The 26,393-nt window shown below is 37.8% G+C and overlaps 1 protein-coding gene across 2 annotated transcripts in view; it reads right to left on the reverse strand.

The window, feature by feature from the left end:
- Positions 1-26,393, reverse strand: part of SNX25 (sorting nexin 25) — an 84,863-nt gene that overhangs the window by 22,173 nt on the left and 36,297 nt on the right. For both annotated transcript variants that reach the window (XM_005517664.3, XM_014263137.2), the window contains exons 6-9: positions 22,664-22,734; positions 12,225-12,415; positions 4,580-4,711; positions 2,471-2,746 (exon numbers count right to left, since the gene is read on the reverse strand). In XM_005517664.3, coding sequence (XP_005517721.3) covers positions 2,471-2,746; positions 4,580-4,711; positions 12,225-12,415; positions 22,664-22,734 — 670 coding nt within the window. The remainder of the gene's footprint in view (positions 1-2,470; positions 2,747-4,579; positions 4,712-12,224; positions 12,416-22,663; positions 22,735-26,393) is intronic.

Here is a 26,393-nt window from a genome sequence, read left to right on the forward strand (position 1 = left end):
AGGCTGTGTTCCCAGAGGTAGGCTACATGATTTCCCTGTCATTAACTTTTCGGACACTTAAAGCAAAAAAACACTGCTGAATCACTAGGTTTATCACAGAAATGCTAGAATACAGAATCAAGTAAACTGTATTCAAAATACCAAATTCAACAAACAACCAGTTCACTCAAAGCTGAGATCGTAATGGATTGCACTGTCTTCCCCGATTGGTAAACTGATAATGGCTTCCATTTCTGTGAGTGACACACGTCAGTCTTATTTTAGTGATCTGACACATGCAGCACCAATGCCATCATCAGATCCTCCCCTCAAAGTGCTGGATGCAAGCACTGCCTCCTTCTGCATTTCTACCTCTGACATTTATCCAAGTAGAAACACTCGGAGGTTTGTGGTGGTTTGTGGAGGTTTGTCCCAGAAACTGAAAGTGGCAACAAGACAGGAAAGAAAGAGCTTGTTCCTCTTGCAGCAGAACCAGCAGTCTGGCCCTTTCCAGATTGCTATCTTGTGACTTGATTTTCTCACATTTAATCTCATCCTTTTGTCCTCACCTCCACGAATGCACAAGATGGCTTTTTATCTCTTCAGCTATAGCACTGAAATTTATAGATGATTAACACTTGTGATGCCCACAGTGCCTCAGGAAGTAAGGACATAGACCCAAAACGCAACCTAAACCAAAACCAATCTGTATTTGCTAACAATATGTATTCTTCCAAAAACATCTAATTTCTAAGCTGTAATTTCTGATATATGGGGAGGAAAAAAACCCCACAAACTTATTAGCCAGTACTGCATTTTCCCCAAAATTTGAAAGAACACAGGAAGCTTCAGAAAGACTCTTACAATTTGTTTTCATCTCAAAGACCCTGAAGCATGGCATAGAACCATTAGAACTGCTCTATTCAAGAGATACTCAAGCAGTATATACAATTTCATTCTTAATTTGTTGTTAAAAAGGAAAAAAAAACCAACAAAAAAACCTACTTTGAATCTTGTAAGCAGACTTAGCAATATATTAGTCTTTAAGGTTTCACAGCTGACACAGACATCATATCTGGCCCATACATATCCAAGGATTCAGAGGAAGGACGGATGATACCGATGTCAAAAATCTAACTTTTTGGCAGCTACAATAGATGTTATCAGAGAGAGTACAGGTAGCCCTAAAGTGTTGTGTCAGCTTTCTTAGAAAAATCATTATCTGTGTTAGACTCTGAATAAAGCATATGAAGAAATAAGAAAGCACAACCTTCAATGCTTCAGGAAGTTCTGGACAAAACTGTTAAGAGCCATTGTGCAAAGTCTCAGTGACTGCAAGCACAAGGACACAAAGTCTTTGAAGTACCCTACTGCCATCAACACAGAGCTATCAGTGAGAAAACTAGAAAAACCATCTTGAATATTTTATCAAGGAAAAGAATACAGGGAAAAACAAACACTGAAAAGATTCATCAAGCTCTAAAAGCACTTATTCCAAGTAATTTACTTATTTATCTCTGCAGATTTGCTGATACTCAAACTACAAAGACTAGAACAACTCACCTACAGAAATTAAAGTCATTTAAGCAGTAAATACAAAAGCATTGGGTTCTGGAAAATTGTTTCTAGATAGCAGAATGCAGAGCTGCACTTCTGGATTCTGCTTATTTGTTTATTTAAATCTGGTTTTGGGCAAACTGTTACATTTCATTGAGTTCTGGGCAAGTTCACATGTAAAATGAAGACATCCATGCTGATCTGAAGCAGCAGCCTGACTGAAAGAGGCACTCAATAGTCTGAGACGTGCTCTTGTCAAAATGATCTTGGATAAACACAAGTTCCCCTGACATGACTGATTTAGACAACCCAAGGAAAAAGTCTGCCCCAAGAAGTGTTGCCATTGGCTTATTGCTTATGACATTTTGAATGCTCTGCTTTACTATTTAGAGTTCTTGTGCTAGATTTATCTTCTAACACAGCCTATTAATGTATTCAAATAATCAATAAAAACCACTAAGGTTATATTTTACATGGCTTTTCCTTCTTTTTTGTGTAATCTTTAGTACCTATTTAGTATGAAGGAAATGCATGGGAGACAGGGATAATGTCTGTGCAGAAACCTTCTGATGCTTCAGTGAGAATTTTTTCACTCAAAAGCAGAGCAGCTGAGCTTATACAAAGTATGTTTTGCATTCTCTGTTTCTAAGGAGCATAATGAAAGATGTGAAATACAGAAGGCTTAGGAATCTGAAATATCTACTTCAACTAAATTAAAATTTAAGTAGTCTGTCATTTTGTACAATTTCAATTCAAAGAGCATGTAAACAAACAAGTTTTACCAGGTGAAACTACAAGAGTGATGATATTTATAAACGAGGAAAAAAAAGAAGAGTAGTCCAAAGCTCAAGGACAGAAGATGCTACTACATGCTTTTCTCAGGACAGTCTCTCAGGTCACTTTAACTAACAGTGAAAGAAACTGTGTGACTCACCACTTCATCTTTGTCCTCAGGAGTTAGCTGAGCAGAACTTCTTTCTTCCTCCTTCTTGACTGATCTCTCATATAAATCACTAACAATGAACGAGGGGTAGTATCTGTCCTTTAGAGTTTCATAAACATCTGCCTGAATTCTGTAGAATACTTCAATGCCTTTATTTCCCACAAGACTTTGCTGTATTTCCTTATAAAGGGATTTTTCCACAGGTATTTCTCTGCTTTCCACAAAAAAATTCTGGTAAATTTCACTCACCAGTTGAGGTATTTCAGCCTAGGAAGCAAGGGAGAGGGAGGGGAAAAAAGAATAATGAAAAGATATTGAAAATATCAAGATGACTCAGGACCCAGGTGCACAATTTGAAGGATAATCAAGCTAATTTCCTATCCAAGTGTATGAGAAGACATCGGTAAACCTCTTACTGAGATTGAGACTGCTGCCTGCCTGTGCACCTCTGCTAAGCAATCAATTTTGCGAGTTAAGTATGGATATTTGTTAAGCGAAGAAACAGCTGTGCCCTAAAATTGCCAGAGCTTCTGCACCCGCTCTTTTAAATCTATGTTCCAAAAGCTGGCTAAAAGGAAGAAAAGTGCTAGAGCAACAGTGTGGTCACCATTTTAAATTCAGATGGTAAAGCTTAGCTGTATCAGCCCTCCTGTCTTCTGCTGAATAGAATCAATTCACTTAATACATGATTAGCATTAATTTGCAGGGAAAAAAGAAACAAAAAAAAAAAAAAAAAAAAAGAAACAAGAATAGAGGAAAAGCACAACTGAGGAGACATTTACCAGTAAAGGAGGCTGGATATTTTTACTGAGCACAGTAAAGAGCACAGGATTGAATTTTCCATTAATGAACAGGAAAAAGAGAAAGTAATGCAGCACAGCCCATTATCAGCTCCCTCAATTACCATCTCCCTAAATTTTAAAGAATTAAAAAGGGTTTCTCCACTCCCTCAGTAGGGCACCATGTTCTTACGTGCCTCATGGGACAATACCACGGCCACATGACTGCAGGATACTACCTTTTTGTAAGCTGCCCCTGTACTGGCAGATATATCCATATGTACATACATGTTGTTTTGAACAGGAAGAGAAAAAAATCACAGCTGAAAGGTCATAAAATTATTTCTAGGACTTTTTCCAATCATGAGAATTTTGCAAATCAAAACTTTTCACAGTGCCTGAAAAACTGTTTTCATCAACACTCAAAGCTTGAGTTGGTTGGTAATCATTTCTTCAGAGTGTATTAATGGTTCACTACTCATACTCTACAATTTGTCTCTCTGTTTACAGGATGCTTTATGTTGTCCAATAGACTGGGATAACAGCAATAAAATTACAGTGAACAAAATGTTAACTGAAAATCAATAATGAAATCTGTATTTCATGCTAGAATGAATCCTGAAGGCTTAATTGTTTCCCCCAAAAATCCACCACACTGGTCACAAACAGCAAATTTGTCCCTACAAATTCTTCCTCTACACCATTGCTTCAGAGTACTCATTGCAACTTTAAGTGATATTCTCTATCCTTGTTTCCAAGTTCTAATTCCTACTTTGTTTTAGACAAAACTCCAGTATAGCATTGTTTCTTCCCTCTAGCTGTAGTGTGGCATTCCTGGAGATACTTAGCTGCTACAGATTAGGGAGAGGTCTTTTAAAGCAATATGTCTCTTCCAAAAAGATTTAAGAACAATTTCATTGACTTGGGCTACTTGTACTTGGCAAGATGAGAAGCTTATGTACAGAATATCCAATTGGAATGTGGTTCTAGGTTTCACATGAACCGATACAACTAAAGCCTGCATGTTTTTTCCCTGGAGGAGAGGGAAATAATTCTTTTACTTCTGCATATCAAATATTCCTTTCAATTGTTGTTGTTACACCAACAAACAATAAATCATCACCACGACAGCCCACAAATTTTAATTGCAATATTATCCTTAAATATTGACATGAAGCAGTTAAAAACCCCCAAATTTCTTAGAACCCATCTTATGCTATTGATATTTTAAAATCATAAAGACATTTTCTAACATCAAGATCACAACAAACAGTGTCATCAATATACAAAGCCATGTATGTAGACTTGCAACTGCTTCCACCTTGTTAGCACTCTTCAGATTCTCCACAGACTCCCAAAGGCCAATCAAAGCCATCTTGTCCATCCTCTCCATGTAGATCCGGAAGTGTTCTCGGTATGAAGGGTTGGCCAAAATTTCTTCAAACTGAAGAATCTGAAGAAGGGAAAACTAAGAATAAAATCTGGGGAAGTGCCTAATTCTAACTCCTTTCCTTATAGGGAAAATCTTTTCACTATGCATCCCACAAACCTGTCCTAGATTAAACTATACCGACCACCTACAGTAATAGTTTTGCTTCATTAAAAAAAGAGAGTTTTGAGTACTTAGAAGATAAATTCATCTATGCTTCTGTCAGATAGTAAATACCTCTACATCTTTCTGATCAGGATACATTTCAAAGGACTAAGACAGCATTTCAAGTCACTCATGAAATGCTGTTGTCAAAAATTTAACATCTAATGTTCCTGCAAAGAAGAGGAGCCAAGCTGAAAGCTAAATGATCTGTTCTTTATTTGTTTCAAACACCAGCAGTTTTCATACCACAGCCCACAGAGCTTTGGGATGTATCTCAGTTATTCCCAGAAACACAGTGAAAGATGGAATACCTTACTGCTAGGACATTTGGTGACCAGTTCCCACTGTCATTGAAAAACATCTGTCAGGAACGAGTACGTTCTGTGATAGAATGGTTAGGGCTTTTCCTGAGTGAGGGAGGGTGTACACCAGGCAGTAAAGGAAATGAAACACAGATTTCCTGTACCCATGCAGATGCTGCAGCCTTTAAGAAGTTGCATTAAAACGAAATTATCACCTCCTTATCCTCTACTGTTTTTGTGAATCCAGACCTTTTCTTTGAGACAAACACCTGAAAACAGAACACTTCCCTGACAAAATGATGAAGAATTCCCACACTGAACCACATGAATAAGCTCTCTGAAAAACAGAACCAATTTTCCAAATACCTCATCAAAACCAAGTAACCTTTTCTCTCCAACCCTCTAGTCTTGCAGTTGAACCAGTTTTCATGTCACTTATTCAGTGCCATTACTTATATCACCAGGAACCCAAACACACTACCCAGAGTAGTCTCTCTCTCTCTCCCCCTCTGTATTACAGGCACCAACTAACTCACACATTTTTCTTTGAAAAGAAAAGGTCCTTAAGCACTGGGCCTAATGAGTCTTAGAGCAAAGTTTATTTGGTATGGAGCAAGAGGTGAACTCTGAGATTGAGGCATTAATAATTTCTCTAACATGGGTTTTCTAACACCTAATAATAATAATAAAATTCTAGTCAGCATCAGAATACCTCCCTCTTTGGGAGGACTGCTCATTTTCCTAAACCCAGTACCTGTGAAACTCTACAACTAAGTTATGTATAGGAAAAAGAGTTTCCTTGTCTCAAGCTACACATGAGGAAACCACTTACATGGGCACATACACAATTACAGGCACAAAATCAGTGCCTTAAGAAACCAAGCTAAACATGATGCTTTAACAACTGTTTTTTGTCTGAAACAGCTCCTCCGAATTTTGGGCAGTGTTTAAGTAAATTATATTTGTCTCATATGAAATACTCATTTACATCTTTAAAGTTCCCCTGTGACAATCATGTGCCATTCTTCTCTTTATCCTTTACCATACCATTATCTTCTGGACATGACTTTGGTCTTACCTTTATTTAGATATATGAGCATCTGCCTTTGCAAGCTCACTCTATAATCCTCACTGAAAAACAGAGAGTACTTTGTTCAAGCTAAGTTTAATACAGAAATGGTGATCAGGCTGTCAAAAAGAACACAGACATGGAAATTTTAAGGCCAGTCTGTGATTTAGCCTAATTACTATGCATCATCATATTTTCTATTAAATTATTTTACCAAGGACAATGATTTAAAATACAAGTGCGAGAGCATCTTCCAGACCCTTGAATAGATGTTTTCCCCACCCCAGGGCTGTCAGGTCTGAATAACTGCAGAGTTAGTAAATCACAACATGGGGCATGCGCTGTCACTTCTTGAGTGAGGGGTCACCTTGGTCTCTATGCTTCTATTATCCAAGCTATACCCACTCCAGCTGCCAGCAAGGAGGGTAACTAATAAAAAACCCCTCTCAGAAGTAACTGGGGATAAGTGCTGCTGCAGGGGCAAGGCAAGTGCAACCATCTCTCCCACCTAACAAAGGGGCCCATTGCACCAGTGCCCTATGATAATCAAAGCAGTGGTGCCTAGCAAGAAGGTTACACTAATCTCCTAATAGACATAGCACAAACTAAAACACATAAATAAATTAATGAGAAGAAAAACTTACTCTCCTGCAGAAATGATACCTCTCAAATGTTTCCTCGATTTTTCTTTAAGTCTGGACTATCCTGGAATCACTAAATATGTTACCAGTGCTATACTAAAACATTATGTTACAGCTGCAATGCCAACAACAATAGACACAAGAGGATTTTAGTTTAGAGGTGAAAAATCATAAAATGCATGTGTGCTGGTGTTGGCTGGGGTGAAACAAACTTTGATGAATTTAAGATATTAGACAAACTAAAGCCTTAATTAAAATTAATCCTTGGAAAGTTTAATTAAAATAGAGAGGCCCTACTAGAATTAGGAGTTAATCATTAGCTAATAACTAATTGTCTGTCAATCTTACGTTTGTTCAGCTGGGCTTGTAATGAGAAATGAAGGATCTTCTAAAGAACTTCAAGAATTTAAGACAATTGCAAACCAGAAACTAATTGGAAACATGAAACTAGGAGCACAGCCAGGGGTTCATTTGTCACTTTGTATTGAAAAGGTAGAAAGGTGAGAATGAGGTAGAGATATATTTCTTCCTCCCTTCTATGACCCTTCCACATAACGAGACCACCAACTCATTTCAAGGAACAAACTGCACATGCTTAATTGCTTTTTCTTAATTAGCATAAGAAGCAGAGAGTGGGCAGTAACTGAATTATGAATATGTATTTGTATTTAATGTCTCAGCAAATAAAAAGTCTCTAATGGCCTTCATTGGAGGCCGCGTGTATTAAGGGGTGACCCTTCACATTGGCCCAGCGCTGCCAATAAACATACACTCTGTAACCCTAATTGGTTAAAGAGTCCTTGTCAATTATAGTTGGATACTGATACTAGATCATATCCATATTTTAGTAAATTAGGGGTAAAGTTAACTTTCTTAAGAAGCTGGCAGGGGCTATGTTTTAGATTTGTGCTAAACACAAGGCTGGTAACATAGAGATGCTTTTGTTATTGCTGGTCAGGGCTTCCCCAGAGCCAAGGCCTTTTCTGCTTTTGGTACTGCCACACTGGAGAGCAGCCTGGGGGTGCATGGAAGGTTGGGAGGAGACACAGCCGGGACCGGTGACCCCAGCTGACCAAAGGGATATTCCAGACCATGTGACATCATGCTCAGTATGTAAAGTGGTTTGGAGCAATGGCTTTGTCCTCCCAAGTCACTGTTACTGTGATGGGGCCCTGTGCTCCTGGGGATGGCTGAACACCTGCCTGCCCATGGGAAGCAGGGAATTCATTCCTTGTTCTGCCTTGCTTTTTGTGTGGCTTTCCCTGTTAAACTGCCTTTATCTCAGCCCTTGAGTTTTCTGGCTTTCACCCTTCTGATTCTCTCCCTGATCCTGCTGGTGGGGGAGTAAGCAAGGGGCTGTGTGGGGCTTGGTTGCTGGCTGGGGGGAAACCACAACAGTCCTTTCTTGGCACCCGACTATTCTGTAGATCTTCCTTCCTTTTATGATTTAAAGAAGAAGTTCTGCAGTAATTTTTAATCCTCAGCAAAAGATCATTTTATGATTCAGTATCACCATGGATTAGAGCACAAAGCTCTAATCTATGTTGGCACATACACAGGCATTAGGGCACGTGTACACCCTCAAATCTAATATCCAGTTAGCAGATATAATCTTAGAATTATCAGCCTCCACAGCAACCCTTCAAATCCTGTTAACTCAAGAGCAGCTTCCGGGTTTGGAAAAACCAGAAGCTTTAGTGTCGCCACATCAATTCCCTGTTTCAACAGTAATGTAACTTGTATATCACAGCTGGTCACAGGATCTGCCTAAGACTTGAAAAGGGTTAGGTTTTTCTATTTTTTTTTCTTTAGTGGGCTGCTTTAACCAGCATCCCTAGCATGTGCCCACAGAAGAGATTTGTCCCTGGCCCTACAGAGCTGAGACTTGGTCATGTTAAATCCCTAAAGACAGTCATAACCTCTCTCTGGACAGGAACATAGAACAACTAGGTAATTTAGGTCTGCACAGGCACCAGGCACAGATTAGGTGCACTGAACTGTATTTCTTTGCAACACACCAGATTCCTAAACTACATTGACCTATAATGAACAGCCCAAATAAAGCCAGTAACAGCACTGCAGATGGTTGGGATGAACAGCATTTGGGTCACTAGAGGAAGTTTTCTGCTGGGATAACAGCATACTGTCAGACTGCAGAACTTCTGGTTGATGCTTTGGATTCTTTCCTTTTTTTATTTATTTGTAGAGGCCAGGAACAAATGGAATGTAAAAAGCAATACTGATAAATAACTTTTTCCATGTTGCATTTTAAAAAACTCTTAACTAATGTTTTTTCCATATATTGACTAAAATTAAAGCCTGTATTTATCTTGTTATGTTTTAAAAAGAGGCAAGTCATCAGAAGACAGTCTCTGCCACATACAGCAATGTGAATTAAATGCAATAATTATTTGAGTATCAGGAAGTATATACTAACCACATGAGGTACCTGACTATTTTACTGCACATACACTAATGTAAAAGTCCCTCCCTTGAGACTTACATGTTGACAAACATACTTCTGTCATAAGAAAACCCATCGCCAGGCAATTGGGTGACAGCAATTGAAGCTTCTTTTCTTAATATTCCCAAATTGTGTACCATGATGTATACAGACACAACATGATCTTACAATTTGAAGCTCAGAAATTGCCATGAAAATCTGGTAAATCACCAGTTAAATCAACATCTGTCCACAGATGCAGTGGAAGCAAGATCTTCTGCACGAGTTTCATGTTAGTCCTCAGCTAGATTATGAACATGAGCTCTTTTCATCTCAAAATACTCTCAGATGGTTTCCTTGCTATTTCATAGCTAGTTAAGGGTCAGACTCCAGACCCCCTCCTAGAACCCAGATCCACAAAACAGCTCCACTAAGAAGATGCTGTGACTCCATATGTGAAATCTCACAGACAAGGTGGCGTGGCAGTTGTGCTCAGCACAGCCGAGGAAAAAATCATTCACTGAATAAACAGAGACAACAAGAATTCAATTAATTACTGCAGTACTGTGCAGGCACAGTTTCTAAGAAAAAGGACTAAAACAGCACTGGCTATAAAGAGGTGCTTTATATATTACACTTAGTCAAATTGCATTTTCTCCATGGGCAGAGATTAAATCAGGATCAGAAGTAATGACATCAATAAGAGAACTGCAGATTCAGAGAGTAGCTGTGGTTTGTTTGTCTGTTTGCTTATAAGCATTTGGTTATGATTCACATATTTAGGATTTCCCTACAGAACCTGGATTCAGGTAAATTAGATGGGTGAAACATGTACAAAATCAAATGAATAAAAATCACAAGACCGCATAATCAAACAGAACACTGACAGCTCCAAATAATTCTTCTCCATATATAAGCCCATAATCAGAACATGCATAAAAGACTCTTTACCAGCAATGTCATTACTCCCCTACTATGGCAGTCAAGAAAAAGCTTTCTATAGGATGCATAAGTGAAACCAAAGCTTCTGCACTACTCTTAGATAAAATATTAATTCAAAATACCATCAAAAAATGCCCATTTCTGACTTATTTCATGCAAGTTGAAGAAAGGAAGGCAAACATACAATTTCTTCTTCAAAAGCTAGTTCTTCACTTGAGATGCTACCTTAACAGAAAAGCTGGCACAACATACTCTAAGAAGTCCAAGGGCCATCAGCTGCAACCTACTAATGTATCTGGATCTACTAAATCCCAAACAATGCCTTTCCTTTTTGCTTAGAAATAACACCAGCTGCCTTGAAATAAGAACCCAGACTGCAGCTACCACAGTGCTGGAAGAGGATGGGGAGAAGCAACAGTGCAGAAGGACTGCTTCGTCAGCTAAGCCTTGGGCATTTTTCTGTGCTCAGAAGGGGACAGCATGGCCTCCATCTCTCAAGCAGCCTCCCACAGCTTCTTTCCTGGCAACAGAGAATGAGGGACAAGGGAAGGGAGAAGAAGTTTTCCTATTTTCCACGCTGACATGACTTTAGAGGAGTTCTGGGGCTTCAAAAGCTTGGAAGAAAAACTACCTCAGATCCCACTGTTTACACCATCACCACAACAAATGCCTGCACAAGAAGTCATTATTGCTATTAATAGTACCATTAACTCAATATTGAGCTGCTCGCTGGAATATTTGCAGGATATAACCCCAGGTCAGCAACTCCCACTAAAAAACTCCACTGGTTTATGAAACATGCAGCATCAACTTCAGGAATTCCTTTGATTTTAATTATACTGTATTTTATCATATTCCCAACCAATCCCTGCCCCTATCAAGTGCACCTTCACTACTGGACTCCATTCTTGAACAATCTTATGTCCTCATGTATCCTTATACCCAGAAAAGTTCCTGACATCTCAGCAGGCATCAAAAGTGGCATCATTGGCTCACGCAGTGCTGCCACATGCTCCTGTCTCTCTTTTTTCTCTTGGCACCACTTGCTACACCCAGCTTCAGGAAAGAGATCAGGACTGCTTTGGCACAATGTATGATGCACCATCTGAAATCATGCTTTAAGGACAAGAAAGGAGTAGGGAATCATCATGTTCCAGATCTTACTCAAGAAAAACAAAATATAAAGTAGGAACTATTTATCCATTATTCTACTTTTTCTAACATGCTACTAAGTTACAATTATTATAATGAACATTAAAGATCTCTGAATGAAAAGCTATCTCCTACCTACATGAGAAACACAATCTTTTCATATTTGAATACATCAGCTACTGTGCGTTGCCTAAAGGGAACAGAGTAGATTACAAAAGAAGTCATTAAATTTTTTTAATGTTTTCAAAGCTGAGTAGTCACTTTATTTTTGTAGATGCTGGCCAACACTATAGCTACTTCTAATTCCAGACTACAGTGGTATTGAAAACCAGCATTCAGTCACAGCAGCTTTACCAATGTTTTTCTGCAACAACTGCCCTGAATTTTGTCAATTGCCTTCTCTAATTGTTTACTTTTGAATAATTCTGGATTTTCAAAACCCATACATATTTCCTAAAGTAAGTATCATGAGGGCCAGAGACATAGAACACATATGTTGGCAGTCTTATTTGAAAGCAAGTTGCTAACTTTCACAAAAGCTGCTGCCATGTCCTTATTAACTCCCTACAGGTGGTATGCCTGAAAAATCACACGTGCTTACAAGCCACTCAATCCTTTATGAAGTTTCATATTGCACAATATTCCAAGCTGAGTGATCAATGTGTCTCTTTGGGTACTTCAGTAATCTTTTCCCCAGGTAAATAAACCACGCAGCAATTAATCTCTACTTGACTCCTGGGGGAAAGGAGGGATTAACAATAGTGAGGTAACACAATTCAGTGGTAACACGTTTAGAAAGACCTTCAGACAATGTGATTTATACCTTCTGACTTGGAGGGCCATCACCTTCATCAGAAATGCCATCTTCCTGCTGATCATAAGCAGGCCCTCCCAGGAGCCTTATTCTCTTCTCACATTGCTTCTTTGCCACTGTCAGCTGATTAATATATCTCTTCACATTGCGAGCCCTCAGTAGGTCAGCTTTCATTGCTGCAGTTTCTTTTCCTTTTGAATCTAAGAATAAAGCAAATCAGAGACAGTGTTTTACAAAAGGAAAACATCATTGTACCATTGCTTCTGTGAAAAGCAAACCAGAGGCAGTATTCTACGACATGAAAATATCGTTGTACCACTGCTTCTGTGATCTGTCTGATCAAAGCATCTGCCATTCATGAATCAACTATGCTCATCAGTACAGATACTGGCAAGTTTGTATTTGAAACAGAATGATGATTTTGAAACGTTCTGCAGTGATAATTCAAGGATTTACACAAAAGAGGAAAAAAAAAAAAATCCTTATTCAAATGCATAGCAAAACCTGACCCCTCCAGCTCTCTTTTTGTAGTTTGTTGGAAGACACAGCCCAAGAGCTCTACTACAGGAAGTATGTTTATCAAATGGCATTAAGGAAATTACCTACAGCCATGGCACATGATAACACATGGAGCTGGTGGTCTATACACCTTACTGAACATAGCATTGACTGCCTGGAGTCATGAGGGACTGGGGTCTCTTCCCCCCAGCCCACACATCTTATTTGTAAACCCAAAGTTCTTGTGCCTGATGTGAACAGCACATCATACAATATCCCCTCCCTCCAGACAACTGACCAAAGTTCATTTAAAATAGTCAGATGACTAAGAAAAAAGAAATCTTACAATGCCATGTCAGGACTGCACAGTACTGTTAAAAAGTAACATAATGTGAAGATGGCAGTCAGCTGAATAAGGCTTGGCAATAGCCAGTGTAATGTTTGTGCATTCTACATTCCATCCTCTTCAGCTAATTACCAAAATAAAAAAAGAGCAGCAGATAAAAAAGCTATAAAACCCTATTGTGTGAAAATCATGTTTAATATCTGCAGGATGCAACTGATTCCCATTTATATACTAGTTTTATTTTCCTCTTGCTCTATGATAACACTTTGGGCATTTTTTGGGCCACAGCTATTGCTCAGTAGCAAAGTACTTGGCTTTTACTTGGCTCTGGATTATCTGATTGCTCAAAGATAAATAGTAAAGATCTATTCCATTGCGTTTGCAAAATATTGAATGCTAGCAAAATCATGGTAGATGAAATCAGCATTCCATTTTCACAAGAGTTGCTGTTAAACAACTACATAGTTGGGTTTGTGAATGCACACAGCAAAGAGAAAAGTTCTCAAATTATTTAAAATCCCTAATTTAAACAAGTTTCTAATACATTATGGCAACTTCTCCTTTTACAACTGTTTTTACCCTTGCATTTCCCTCTCAAAGCCACATCTAAGTAGTGCATGTATCTCTAAGTTTTGTCATTTACATACTGAAGGACAACTCAAGGTACATGGAGCTTCCTGAAGTTATACACACAATTGAGTCCAGATATTCTCTCATCATCTTTGCCCGTATTTTTAATCTCACTTGATTTGTTTCATGGATTTATGTTGGTAAGGATGCTTCCTGATACAAATACTCTTAGTATTTTAATGGATGAGTATCATTTGCATCTGAGCTGCAATATAATAGTGAACTAAAGAGATGATACTCATTGAAGCAAATGATAAAATCACATCACTAAAAAAAAAAAATAAAGCCATCTGTTTTCCTGGCATGTTATCTCCACAGGGAAGTCAACAGAGCATTTAATTTAGTGTTTCAGCTCCCTAAACAGAGGTACCAGTATTAATGAGAGAAAAGGAAAGGAAAAGACCTTAAGGGGAAAACTATGTTCTCCCTCAAATCAAAACATTTACAGCTATTAAAAATACAGGAAGAGAAGTTTAAAGTGATGATTAAACCCCAGCCTTTTCCCTGCTGCTCTTGACTCTAAGATGATTTTTAGAAGTTATCAATTCTTTCAATAGTTTAAATGTTTTGGGCTCAAATGCATACTTGAAATCCTACAGCACAGTGCAGTGATCATTCGGCCTTCTTAAAACAAAAGTACCCTTCTTGATGGAAACAAGGCATTCTTGAAGGGTTTTCAAAGTATGCATGTCTACTTTACCTGAAATCTTATCATCCTGTGACTGCAGCAGGTCTCCAGGAGAGATTAATGAGCCTACCGTTTCCCATTATTATTTCCTGTCTTAACAGAGATCCTTCAAAACATTTACCTCAGCTCTTCATATACAAAAGGAGCCACTCCACCCAAGCATCAGTCAGGGCAGTTGTAAAGATCATGCTGCCAGCCTGTTTCTGCTCCATGGATAAACAGGACTAGTCAGCATGAAAGCCTGGCAGTGACGTCCTTCACAAATAAACAAGAGGCTGATGAAAAGCAGAGCAGCATAGAATGTGGCTAATGTGCTACAGTGCAGGAAAGACAGCATGGAAGCATGGAGTAGCACTAACACTGAGCATCACTTCCCTCTTCCAAATTATGAAAGGTAAGCTAGCAGAAATCAGGAGGAGCATTTAAAGCTCAACTGGAGAAAACCAGTGATCCACCTAACTTTCTCCAAACCCTAATCTGCTTTTGAGATTTTAGAGATTTTCACACCTAAACTGCTGTGCTTTTGTCATATTAAGCACTATCAAAATGATATTTTAAGTTATAAATACTTCTCTTTTTAATCTATTTTTGTCTGATTCCACAATCACCAAAATACCAAGACAGAATTAAGAGTGATTTTTCTCATTTCTGAGTACCAGGAAAGATGATACTCAGATACCACGGCATAAACTAAATAAAACTAGAAAGGCACAAAAGGAAAGTCTCACATGCATTCACACACCCTCCAGCAAGCTTCAATAAATGGAAAATAAGTAGATTTATGCTACTAAGACACTGTTTCACCACAATGCAAGGGGAAAAAAGCGTCCTTTGAGTAACAGTAACATTGTTGCAGTTTGGGTATTTTTCTAAAAAAAATATTATTAAAAACAAACAAAAATCACTCCTTATCAGCAAGATTAGAAATATGCTACTTTGGGATTTCCTCCCCACAAACTGCTACACGCTTACCAGCAGGAACCAAGCAGAGCCTCCATCTCCAAAGGAGCAAAGTGTCTTTTACTAACTTCCTCCAAAATAATTCTCCTTACCTGGGGAAATTTTGACAGGACATGCACTACCATGAAGGAACTCAAATCCCAAAAGGGTACTGTGCACCTCTCCCAAAGGCAACCAAAAGCAATTAGTACCAAAAGCAGAATTTCAAACTCTGCTTATCAATCCACAGTTGTAGATAACTCAATTTGCACCAAACAACATTAAAATAGAAATGGTGCAGATGAACTCAAACTTACCAAGTAATCAAAGCTACGCTACCTGTGCAAATTGGTTGATTCATTTTTGCACATCTGCAATAATTTCTGACAAAACTTCCACATTGTCCTCTATATCACTCATAACTGTCTCGATTTGACCTAATCTAGAAGTATATACCCAGATACATCCCCAGAAGTATATCCTAGAACCCACCAAAACAATTCCTGAAAAATAATTTCTCACACTTAATTTTCTTTCCTCTTCTTTTTTTTTTTTTTTCCTGTGGTGGCTTTGCTACTTGAGCAGGTTTATATCAATTAAACACATCAAACTGAAGCACATATTCACATCATCCATTTTTAAGTCAGAATATGGGGCGCTCCAAATTGTCACACCAAAAAATGTCTCAAAAACTTCATTACCCTAAAGCACACTAAAGGATACACAAAAAGAATGTAAATTTGCTTAAAACAGAAAATTTAATTGTATTTTAGACCTGCATGATCCGTGTCCCCTGTCTTAGCAGCACCAGCAGAAGGCAGAGATTTCTCATTTTACCTGCAAAGTTATACATGGCGAAAGCATGAATAAAACAGAAAATACAAGTTCTTGTTCCTTTATAGCTTTGGTAACTACACATCCATGACACCTGGCAGTGTGTACAACAGCACTGACCGACCTGACCCGTCAAAGGAGCAACACATTTGCCCCCCTTCAAATTTTTTGCAAGATTTTTTCCAAGAGCCAGCACATAAAGGGCCTCCTAAATGCCATGCTTAGTATTTAAGTAGTGAACATCAATTTAACATTTTCATGTAAGCAGTAACTGGAACCTTATATATAACTTACAAGTCTTTACAGACCTCCTGCAAATCTTAGAAACCTTGAATTACAAGTTTTCAACACCTATGTAGGCCTGAGAAAGCATTTATTCAATTCTGTGAGAATGGGAGAACCTTTAGGAATAGCAAGCACTGTTCTTCTACTACCCATGGTCCAAGGAAAGGGAAAACCAGCTCTCCTGTGGTCTGACAAGAGATTGAGTAAAAAAGTGTTAAATCCCAAACACTTCTACAAACAGATCTGGGAAAAAGGACTTAGAGGGACACCATGTACAAATTAGGCACTGATCATTAGCAATGCACAGTACAACACAGCCTCCCAGTCACAGCAACAGCTGAGAAAAATAAAAAATAAGTAGCACTAAGGTAAATCTGAGCCAGTATGTACTATATAGTAAAATAACATCCACCACAGATAGCCTCTGTCTGCAGGGCCTTGCAGGTCCCTTTGGTCACATCTACCTGACCAGTCAGCCTCTTCCCTCCCTCTTCCACTGGTCAGCATCACTCCAAAACCGAGGACAAGATGTATTACCATCACTAGCAGACACAAAGGATCTCAGGAGAAATTTCCTCTACAAAGCTGATTTGAAAATCACAAATAAGAACAAATAAATGTACCACAGACTCTGTAGCCTTTACCCTCATCCACATGGATTCCCTCTGCACATATTTCTTGAGCATGACGTGTAGGCACAACGCCAGCTCTTTAAGCCTTGCCAGAAAACTGTGCAAAAATAATTGTGTATGAATGTTTATTCCTGTGTGGAGGATTCAGGTCAGGGGGAGGAATCATAATACAGTTTTGACATAATTAAGTTACATGCCATCTATAATCTACTGGAACACACAAGTACCGTTTTACTTCACTTTAAATTATCATCTTGACAAAACCCACATCACAACCCACATAACTAAGCTAGCCCGCAGCCCCAAATCCTTTTTTTAAAAGTCCCTTTTTACACCTTAACATTCAAGCCTCTTTCAGAGCCACAGCACCTGAGAGGCCTGCCCACAGACAGTTCTGTTTCTGTACCACTTGTCAGCTTTGCTTATAAAAGCAAATATCTAGAGACACAGTGGGAAGGCTCAGCAGGAGAAATCTTCTGCTGCAAGGCAGCAGATCTCTCCACACAGAAATGGCTGCTTATTCGATCTGTCTCACAATTCCTGCTTGAAAACGAGCAGTGTTCTCAACAGGGATGCTCTGGAGTCGATTACACTGTAGTGTCTGAAAAACAGTCCCATCCAGTCATCCAAGAGTGGTTTCCAGTCATGCTGTTAAGTCATGTGTAAGGTAGAGGGCATAGAAAACTAAAAGGCAAATCAAACAAATCCCTTTACAAAAAAATCCTTTATTAAAAAAAAAATCTGTTGAGAGATTTGCTCTGTGTTGCCCTAAGAGAAGGTACACACTTTTTTTGGGTTTTTAGAAGCAGCTAGTAATTGCTAAAATTCTGCTAGGATCCTGTAATAAAATATCAGTATGAGAAGAATCAGAAATGTGTCTGTTAATATTAGAATCAGTGTATTTAATCAGCTTCCTATTCATGTTACAGCAAATATCAAGTTATTATAGCAACTTACTTTTGTTGCTATTTCCCATTTGCTGCTTTTGAAACTTTTTCTTTACAAAAATGAAGATTTACTCTTGCTTCTAGAAACTTATCATCTGTCATCCATGCTATAATGCCCAATCCAGGTATTTGTCCTCTTACAAACTGCTTTAGTAGATCAAAATGCAGTAAACATTTCCAGATAAGCATTTAGAGTCCTTCAAAATCTTTAGCAGATAAGATAGATTTTGTGAAAAAAATAAAACAAACCAAAAAACAACTAAAATACTTAAAATTTAGCTTGAATCTTAATTGGTTCAGTATTTAGAATTAATCCATATCAAAAGGCAAGATGAGGAGAGTTGTTTATAGTTAAAGGTGTAGAAGGATGTGATTCTTTTTAATCACAACACATGTGACTATAGAGAGGGGTACCATCTGAAAATACCAACAGGTAGAAAAACCAAACAGAAATTAAACAAACAAAAAACCAACAAAACTACCACCAAAACCAAGCTGCCTTCTATGATCACTGCTTGAGTGATTATGACCATTTTGGAAGATACACAGGAAGACACTGTTGGAGAAGCGAAGTAAGGCAGATACATATACACACAAAATTCTGTGCATTTGTACCAGTGTAAATGAGGGAAGTAGTGCAGTGTCAGCATGCAAGGTAACAGCTTTATTTACAGTGGCCTGCACTGCTCTAAAATAAACTATCTACACCTCTGGAAACAATAATGCTGTGCTAAGTTTCTTATACAACTTTAGCAATGGCCAAAAGCAATTCTCCTGGCCACAGCATCCACCCACAACTGGCATCATACTGTAAATATCTCGCATTACTTTGTGGCTCAACATTTTAGACCTTTGACTCTCTCAGGGAGTCAAATGCAAAACTTACTGCTTAACATGAATCAGATGCTTTTGTACATTTTCATTTGCACTGTTAGGTTCACATACAGGAAGATTCAAGTGATAGAAATCTGAAAAGGAAAAAACCTTATAATGTGACATTTCTTAACTGAAGAGGATTTAATACAATGACATTTAGAAATATCTTAAAGTACTTTCTGATTTTATTAGAGCATCCTAACAGCAAAATATTTTGCCAATAGGTGGCACCAGCACTAGTTAAAAAGTGTAAAGAACCCTGACCTTACCGAGCAACAAGCTCTCCTCTCCCATCTTACTGGGCACCAACATTAAGTGCATACTTTGGTATCACCAAATAAAATAGTAAAAAGGTCAGGTAACTGTAGCCCCTGTGAGAACTCATCAGTCTGAAATCTGGTCCTCAGGCTATTCATCCTTTAATAATAGACACCTAATCTTTTTTTTAAGAAAGAAATATCTTTGGTCAGTTTTAGAGACTTAATTATGTCTCCTAAACCAATAGTAAAGGCTCACAATCCTGCTCAGGAGTACTTATTGCTAGTCATGTGGTTGTACAACACTCCTTTTTCTAAGAAAAGTGCAAATAGTAGCTAAGCAGTCACTACTACAGACTTTCGGCCCCCTCTGCTACACTAACTGCTCCTCAGGTTTTTTGTTATACCTTCTTCTATTGACAACACTGGATCAGGAAGCTCCTGTATTTCAAACTGACAGAGGCTGACACCGCTCTCGTGTGGGACCCCAGTTGAGTGCTGCATCCAGTTCTGGGGACCTAAGCACAGGAAAGATGTGGACCTTTTGGAGCAGGTCCAGAGGAGGGACACAAAGATGATCAGAGGGATGGAACCAAAAAGAAAGGTTGAGAGAGCTGCAGCCCTTCAGTACTTCAAAGACTGTAATAAAGATGGGGACAGATTTTTAGCAGGGCCTGTTGCAATAGGACACAGGGGCAATAGTTTTGAACCAAAAGAATTATAATTTAGATTACATAAAAGGAGTGTCTTCTACAATGAGGGTGACAAAACACTGAAACAGGCTGCCCAGAGAGGTGGTACATGCTCCATCCCTAGAAACACTCAAGGTCAGGTGGATAGGACTCTGAGCAGTCTAGCTGAAGATGTACCTGCTCATTGCACAGAGGCTGGACTAGATGATTTTCAAAGGTCCCTTCCAACCCAAACCACTCTATAATTCTATATCCATGTACATACTATCTACACTTGCTCTACTCTTACACTTTGAGAGCGGACATCAGGCTCAACAGAATGCTGGCCAGCAAAGTTAAGCTGCTCTAGTTGAACACCCAGGCACTAAAGAAGCAGTTGCATTTTCAGGACTCAACTTTGCCACAGGAAAAAGGAAATAGCCATCAGTAAGACTATCTCTGGCCAGGCTGGGGTCAAAGCTAAGAGATGTCCTTGACACAAAAGGCAAGAGCTCAGCAGCAAAGAAGGGACTGTCATACTCATCCAACTGCCATGCTCACACATCACTGCAGGAATGCACCATGTGCTGGGGGAAAAGATTAAAAAGAGAAAAACAGAAGGAGATTGTGCAGACACACTTTCATTTTGCGTAAAGCTTACATTTAGTTATTCACCATTAAATCCAGGGGTAGCATTACGCTGTAGCATCCAGAAAAGGAAACATCAAGATGTGATGCTAAGTAACATGGTAGTCTGTTCAACAAGATTTCAACAGTCTTTATGTTAGCAGTCAGTTGTGCTGGGCTTTTTTGGTTGGCTTTCATTTGTTTTAAGAAGAGCACCACAGTTTTTCCTCTAAACTTTTCTTTTTAAAATTCAAGAACATATTAGATTCATTATCACATTAGGTAAAATGTCTCCACTTTCTCTAGGAAAAATAAGGCACAAAACATTCGTCAGAATTAGATTTTACCCCCCTACAGTTTTGATAGCCCTCTTAAGAGTTTAGATGAACTCTTAACTCCTAAGAGTTAAGATGAAAACATGAGTGGAATAACTGAAATTAAAAATCTGCCTTAAATTTGTGTGAACAATAAAAAGATTGTATTTGCATGCCTCTGTTGGGCATACTGTTTCACATGTGTCAAGCAAAAAACATCACCTTCTTCAGAAGAGTTGGCTGTTTAATAAACAAAAGGGTCCCAATGGCTAACAGAGTCAGCAGTGGTAATCAACCCTTAAATGATATACAAGGTTACCATAGGAACAAACCAAAAATAGAAGTCCATATCATAATACAAAACTTCAGTGCACCAGCTGGTGAAATTTCTGTTAGGGTTTTTTTTGGTTTTTTTTTTTTAGTACAGGTAGAAATCAAGAGCCCATAAAAATGCAAAATCAACTTGACCACATGCCACCAACTCTATAATATTTTTGTACCTGTTCTGCATTACCAGACAGTTGTAGCTTCAAAAAGCATCTTCTGTTCAGTATATAGAAGCATAGATATTTAAACAGAGAAACTCAAGTGAGATAGATGAGAATTAATAAATAATTAACTGTAGGAACCATGTTTTGTATAAAAATATTCCCCAAATCAATTAATGCCTCAAAAAGACCAACAGTAGCACAAATGGAAATACAGGCTTAGCAAGATTTGATTTTTCATAATGTTCTCAGAGTTAAATTCCCTGTTCTTATTTTATTACTTTATGGCACAGACTTCCCATTCAATTACCTTTTATTTGAAAAATATTAATATCTATTTCTATAACATACATTTGAATAAAAAGTGATGCCTACTTTTTCTGTTATCTTGGTTTGACACAAGCAAAATATCCTACTGGAATGCACATTTAGCTCTATTTTAGAGTACAAACAGAAAGCATTATGATTGTTGACAACCTTGCACTTTCTGAAACTTCAGCATGGACCTTCAAGCTCTTCATATTGCCCAGAATTTCCCCACCCCACTGTATGATCATTTTCTGTTTCCGCATTTTTCATTACACTTCAATTACTTTTTAATGTTTTCCTTTCTGATATAAGGAACCAGAAAAAGAATTTATTTTTTTAACCTAGAGAGAGATAGAGATTTCATGAGAACCTAAAATCTTCTAGATTTATTTATAAAGAAATTGATTTTACTATCTGTTTCCTTTTTATTATGCATTGATACAACTAAAGTACACCTGCCTAAGCAATGATTTGGTCTATAATTTTGCCATTAAGATCATCTCCTAAAGATATACCTCAGTTTTTACATATTTTGAGAGCCATAAAAAGTAGTATATGTAAGAAATGCAAGTACAACTGTAACATGCACTGATTTTAAAAAGGCAGCCATTGTCAAATCATTGCAGAAAGATTTAAGAGAACTCTTTTTTGCAACTCAAAAACATAATAATAAACATAATACATTGAAGAATCAAAATAAAGTCTGACTGACAAATTATGCTGTATCATTCCTTCTTCTGTGTTCCAAAAAGAGAAGAGACAGATTTTGAAGAACAGATTATATGAAGAAGGAAGTGGAAATATGATTATTAGCATATGAATTTGTAACATAAGAAATCCCAGTTGCAGCAACTTCTGAAAATAAGTGTATCATAGATGTGACCTTCATCATGATCCAACATCTTAGATGAAGACAGGTTGGGGGGATAATCATACCATGTGAGCTTCTGGAATATTAAGAAAAATTAAACAGAACCAAAATACTAAAGGTATAGCATTCCTAAAATCTGTCTAAAAAACTCACACACACTGATTGCATATATATGGCGCGAGTTCAAACAGCTTTTCAAAATCAAAACAACAGATGTGACTTTAATGGAATCTTACCTTTCTGTCTCTTCACTTGGGGAATGTTGCTGATTGTGGTTGCCTGAACTATTTCCACTACAATTTGATACCTAATTTTAAAAACAGTAGGGAATAAGGGTGGAGAGAGAAAGGAGAAGAAAAAAACATAGTATTAATTTTTTACAATGCGTTCTTCATACAGCACACTTAAGAGTTAACAAAGAACAAAATACTTCTACTTCCTCCTCACCTAGAAACAGATTAATGTCACAGTATACCTGCAACCTAAGGAGCACTGTGCACACGGAGCAAGGAAAAGAGATTATCTTGAAACAAAAAGGAAACATTCAACAAACAATAACACTGCCCTCTTCTCTCAACTGATGGCATTGCACAGACAGGTAATAATCAGTAAACACAATATAAACTCACACTCTGAACATTAAATATAAGTTTTCTGTAGGAAACCAGGATGATTGTTCAGTTGAAAGAAAATAACTGTCTGTAAGGTTCTTCCAGCTAATCTACTCCATACATATATGGAACATATATGAATTTGTAGAAAAAACAAATTACACTAAAATATGTAAAACATCAAAATGCTGCATTCCAGGAATAATTAAAACATGTTTATAACTTAAAACTATACTACACAGTAGCAGACAGTTAATGCAGCTAGCAAACTGAATTTTAGGTAAAACTGATTTTGTAACTAATAAATACTATGCACTTAACTGTCAGTTAAGTCTTTCATAAATGTCAAGGTTCTGGTCGTAACATATCTGCTTTCAATGCACTTACTTTGGTAGCTATTAATTTTGGTAAGAAAGAAGTATTCCAGTCAATTTGCTATCTATCAAGTTAACTCTTAGATGAAAGCTGAAGCCTCCTGGAAAGGCTGCTATTTTTGTGACTACTTATTCTCCATTTAATAAGGAATGTGTGATCCTAAAAACATATTTCCCTTCTTTCATGTAAACTTTTTTCACCAACATGACTCAATTTCCCCCATTTCTCTTGTCTCCTATAACTCTTTCAGGATTGTGACTGTCTCTGGCTCTTTGTATACACAGTTTTATATGCAGGGCATACACTCACAACTATGTTTCCACATTTTTTTTCTGTAGCAAATTTTTCAATTATCGAATTGAAACCTGAAAACCTATTTGAAAACCTGTATTTTTGTAACACTACTTCCGTTTGCCATTACTGTATTTTGATTGTTTCCACCCACCACCACCAGTGCCCAGTCTGTCAGAGGAAGAACAGCCCCATAGTAAGGGTGGTGGTGTGGTGTGTAGGAAGTCCCACAGTTAATTCTCCACTCAGACAAAGACTTCCCAAGTTGTTCAGGGTAGCTTAGACTTTTGATGCATTGACTATGTGATCTGTAAATGCACTGCAATGACACTCATTCACCTCACTCAGGTGTTGTAGGCTGTGAAATCATGAATTTATCAAACAAGGTACAGACAACTAACTGCACATGGAAGGTAATTCCCACTTATCTTGCAACTTTTTTCCTTCCAGATTTATGCCCATTTGTTCACATTCACCATTTCACATGGTTTTATTACCAATACTTAACACAGCATCTTTTTTCCTGTTCAATTACTTTAAGTATGGGAGATGCTTGGAGTTACATGCCCAAAGATTCTATGTAGTCTGTTACTCCTAAGCACCAGGCTATTGCTGCAACTACTCATTGGGAGTGCTGTACAACACTGCACCACGGAAACATCCTCATGCTACACTGACAGAACATGACCCTTTTCTCCCTGTAACTGTTCCAAATATTCTAGCTGCTAGATGTTCTGTGGTTGGTGAATAAACATCTAAAGACATTTTAAACGTGATGTATTAATTTAATTTCTAAGAAGTGACTGTACTTGATAAACTGGACCTTTCATGGTCTCACATCCACATTACTTCTTTCTTCCCTATTCTTTCTTATATTCATTCATTTCTCTCGTTTCTTAGGTAAAAGATGATATAAAGCCGGTAGTAATGGTCTTTCTTACCATGAATTGTGACTTTTTGCTGCTGTAATAATAAATATCAGAATAAAAACAATGCTGATCCTGAGAGCAGAATAAAAACTATCCAGCTTATTTCCTTACCACTATTTTTTCTCAACTCAATGTTTTTAACTCAGCATGTCTCTTATCTCTGGTCTACTTCTGACAGAGAAAGTAAATGTTTCACATCTGATGTGAAAGAATTCATCTTTTCTTCCTTATTTGTAGCAGAATTCCAATTAATCCATACTGACTTCAGTCTGAGGGGAAACGAAGGTGAAATTTTACCATTTCACTTTTTCTTCTTGAAAGACAACACTCTCTGTGAAAACTTGGTAATACAGGAATAAAAGTCTGCCTCCCCTCATGACAAGCATCAAAGAAATGAAACATTAGGAAGAGTGAGTTTGAAGGACATTTGTGAATAACCATACAATGTTCCTTTCTGTGAAAGCTTTGTTGGTTTGTTTTCCTCACCCCATTCCTCTCAACAAAATCAACTTTTCAGATGGTAAAGGCATGATAGGAAAACAAACAAAAATCCCCAAAACAGCTCCCCAGAAATCAGCAACTTCCCATTTATGAAAATATTGTCTCCCCTGATTTCTCGATAAAAATTAAAGGGATATTTCCACAAAAACAGTAATTATGTTCAAGAGATTAAGTGACTAAATATTAGTGGTTCACTATAGATACAAACAAATTATGAAACAAAGTTCTCCAAAATTAATATTAAGTAGTTACTGCAATTTAAATATTTAAATATTTAAATACATTCCAAAAAGCAATGCAGAAAATCACTACAATATTTCTTCTTAAGGTAGCGCTTGTAAGCTAGGAGCAAAACAAGATTCAGAAAATCCTAGCACCATTATTATCATTTCAGGGAGAGCTGTTTGCACAGCACAGAGCTTTACACTTGCTTACAAGGAGACCCACATAACCTCCCTCTTTTCCAACTTCCTGGATGAGAGAAACACACACTTTTCACCCACAGGTTTCCACTGAACCAGCCAGAGCTTTTCCCTGCCTTCCCCACCAAGAATACCTGGCTATAATCACAAGAAAGCCTAGCAAAACTCTGTTAATGAAATCAGCCTGCATACATCAAGGAGAACCCAGAAGTCCAGGCCTTCTTGACTGTGGTCAATCAAGAGTCTGAGGAAATGTTTATCAGTGTCTCATGGCCTCTTGAACTTAGCAAGGTATTTTATCTTTATTTTATTAAATAGATAATAATGAATCTGCAAAGATAAGCATGACAGGAATGTTTAATACAAAATAACGAGTTCCCAGCAACTGTAGGGCCTTCAGATAAGTTTCCCTCCAAGCTAAGCTTACACGGAAAATTGCTACTGCTTGTGTGTGCTCTTTACCAAGATGCTATCTGTCACATTACAAGTAACAGGGGGAGGCTTAGAGTTCATGAATGCCATGCACTAGCTTAGAACAGACACTGAAAAATTATTTCCAAATAAAACAAAGAAAAGGAATTCTTGATAAGCATAATTACCCAGAATAGCATCAAACTGGGAGACTCTGTTTAAGTAAAACATGCCAGTAATTTATTTGTTATAAGAGAACTGGAGGCATTTTCCCCATTCCCATCACCCCAACAGAATCTTACTGTGCTCCTCAGTGATAAGTACACAACAGCTTATTTGTTTCTTCCTCTTAACTCCTTCTTTATAGATTTGCCCTGTGGTTCAGTGTTGTGAATTATAGCCAAGTACCACCCATTTTGTTTTTGT

This window comes from Pseudopodoces humilis, chromosome 6 (genome assembly GCF_049639895.1).
Source record: "Pseudopodoces humilis isolate 2021_Gansu_Grassland_sample_001 chromosome 6, ASM4963989v1, whole genome shotgun sequence".
In the NCBI taxonomy this organism is placed as follows: Eukaryota; Metazoa; Chordata; class Aves; order Passeriformes; family Paridae; genus Pseudopodoces; species Pseudopodoces humilis.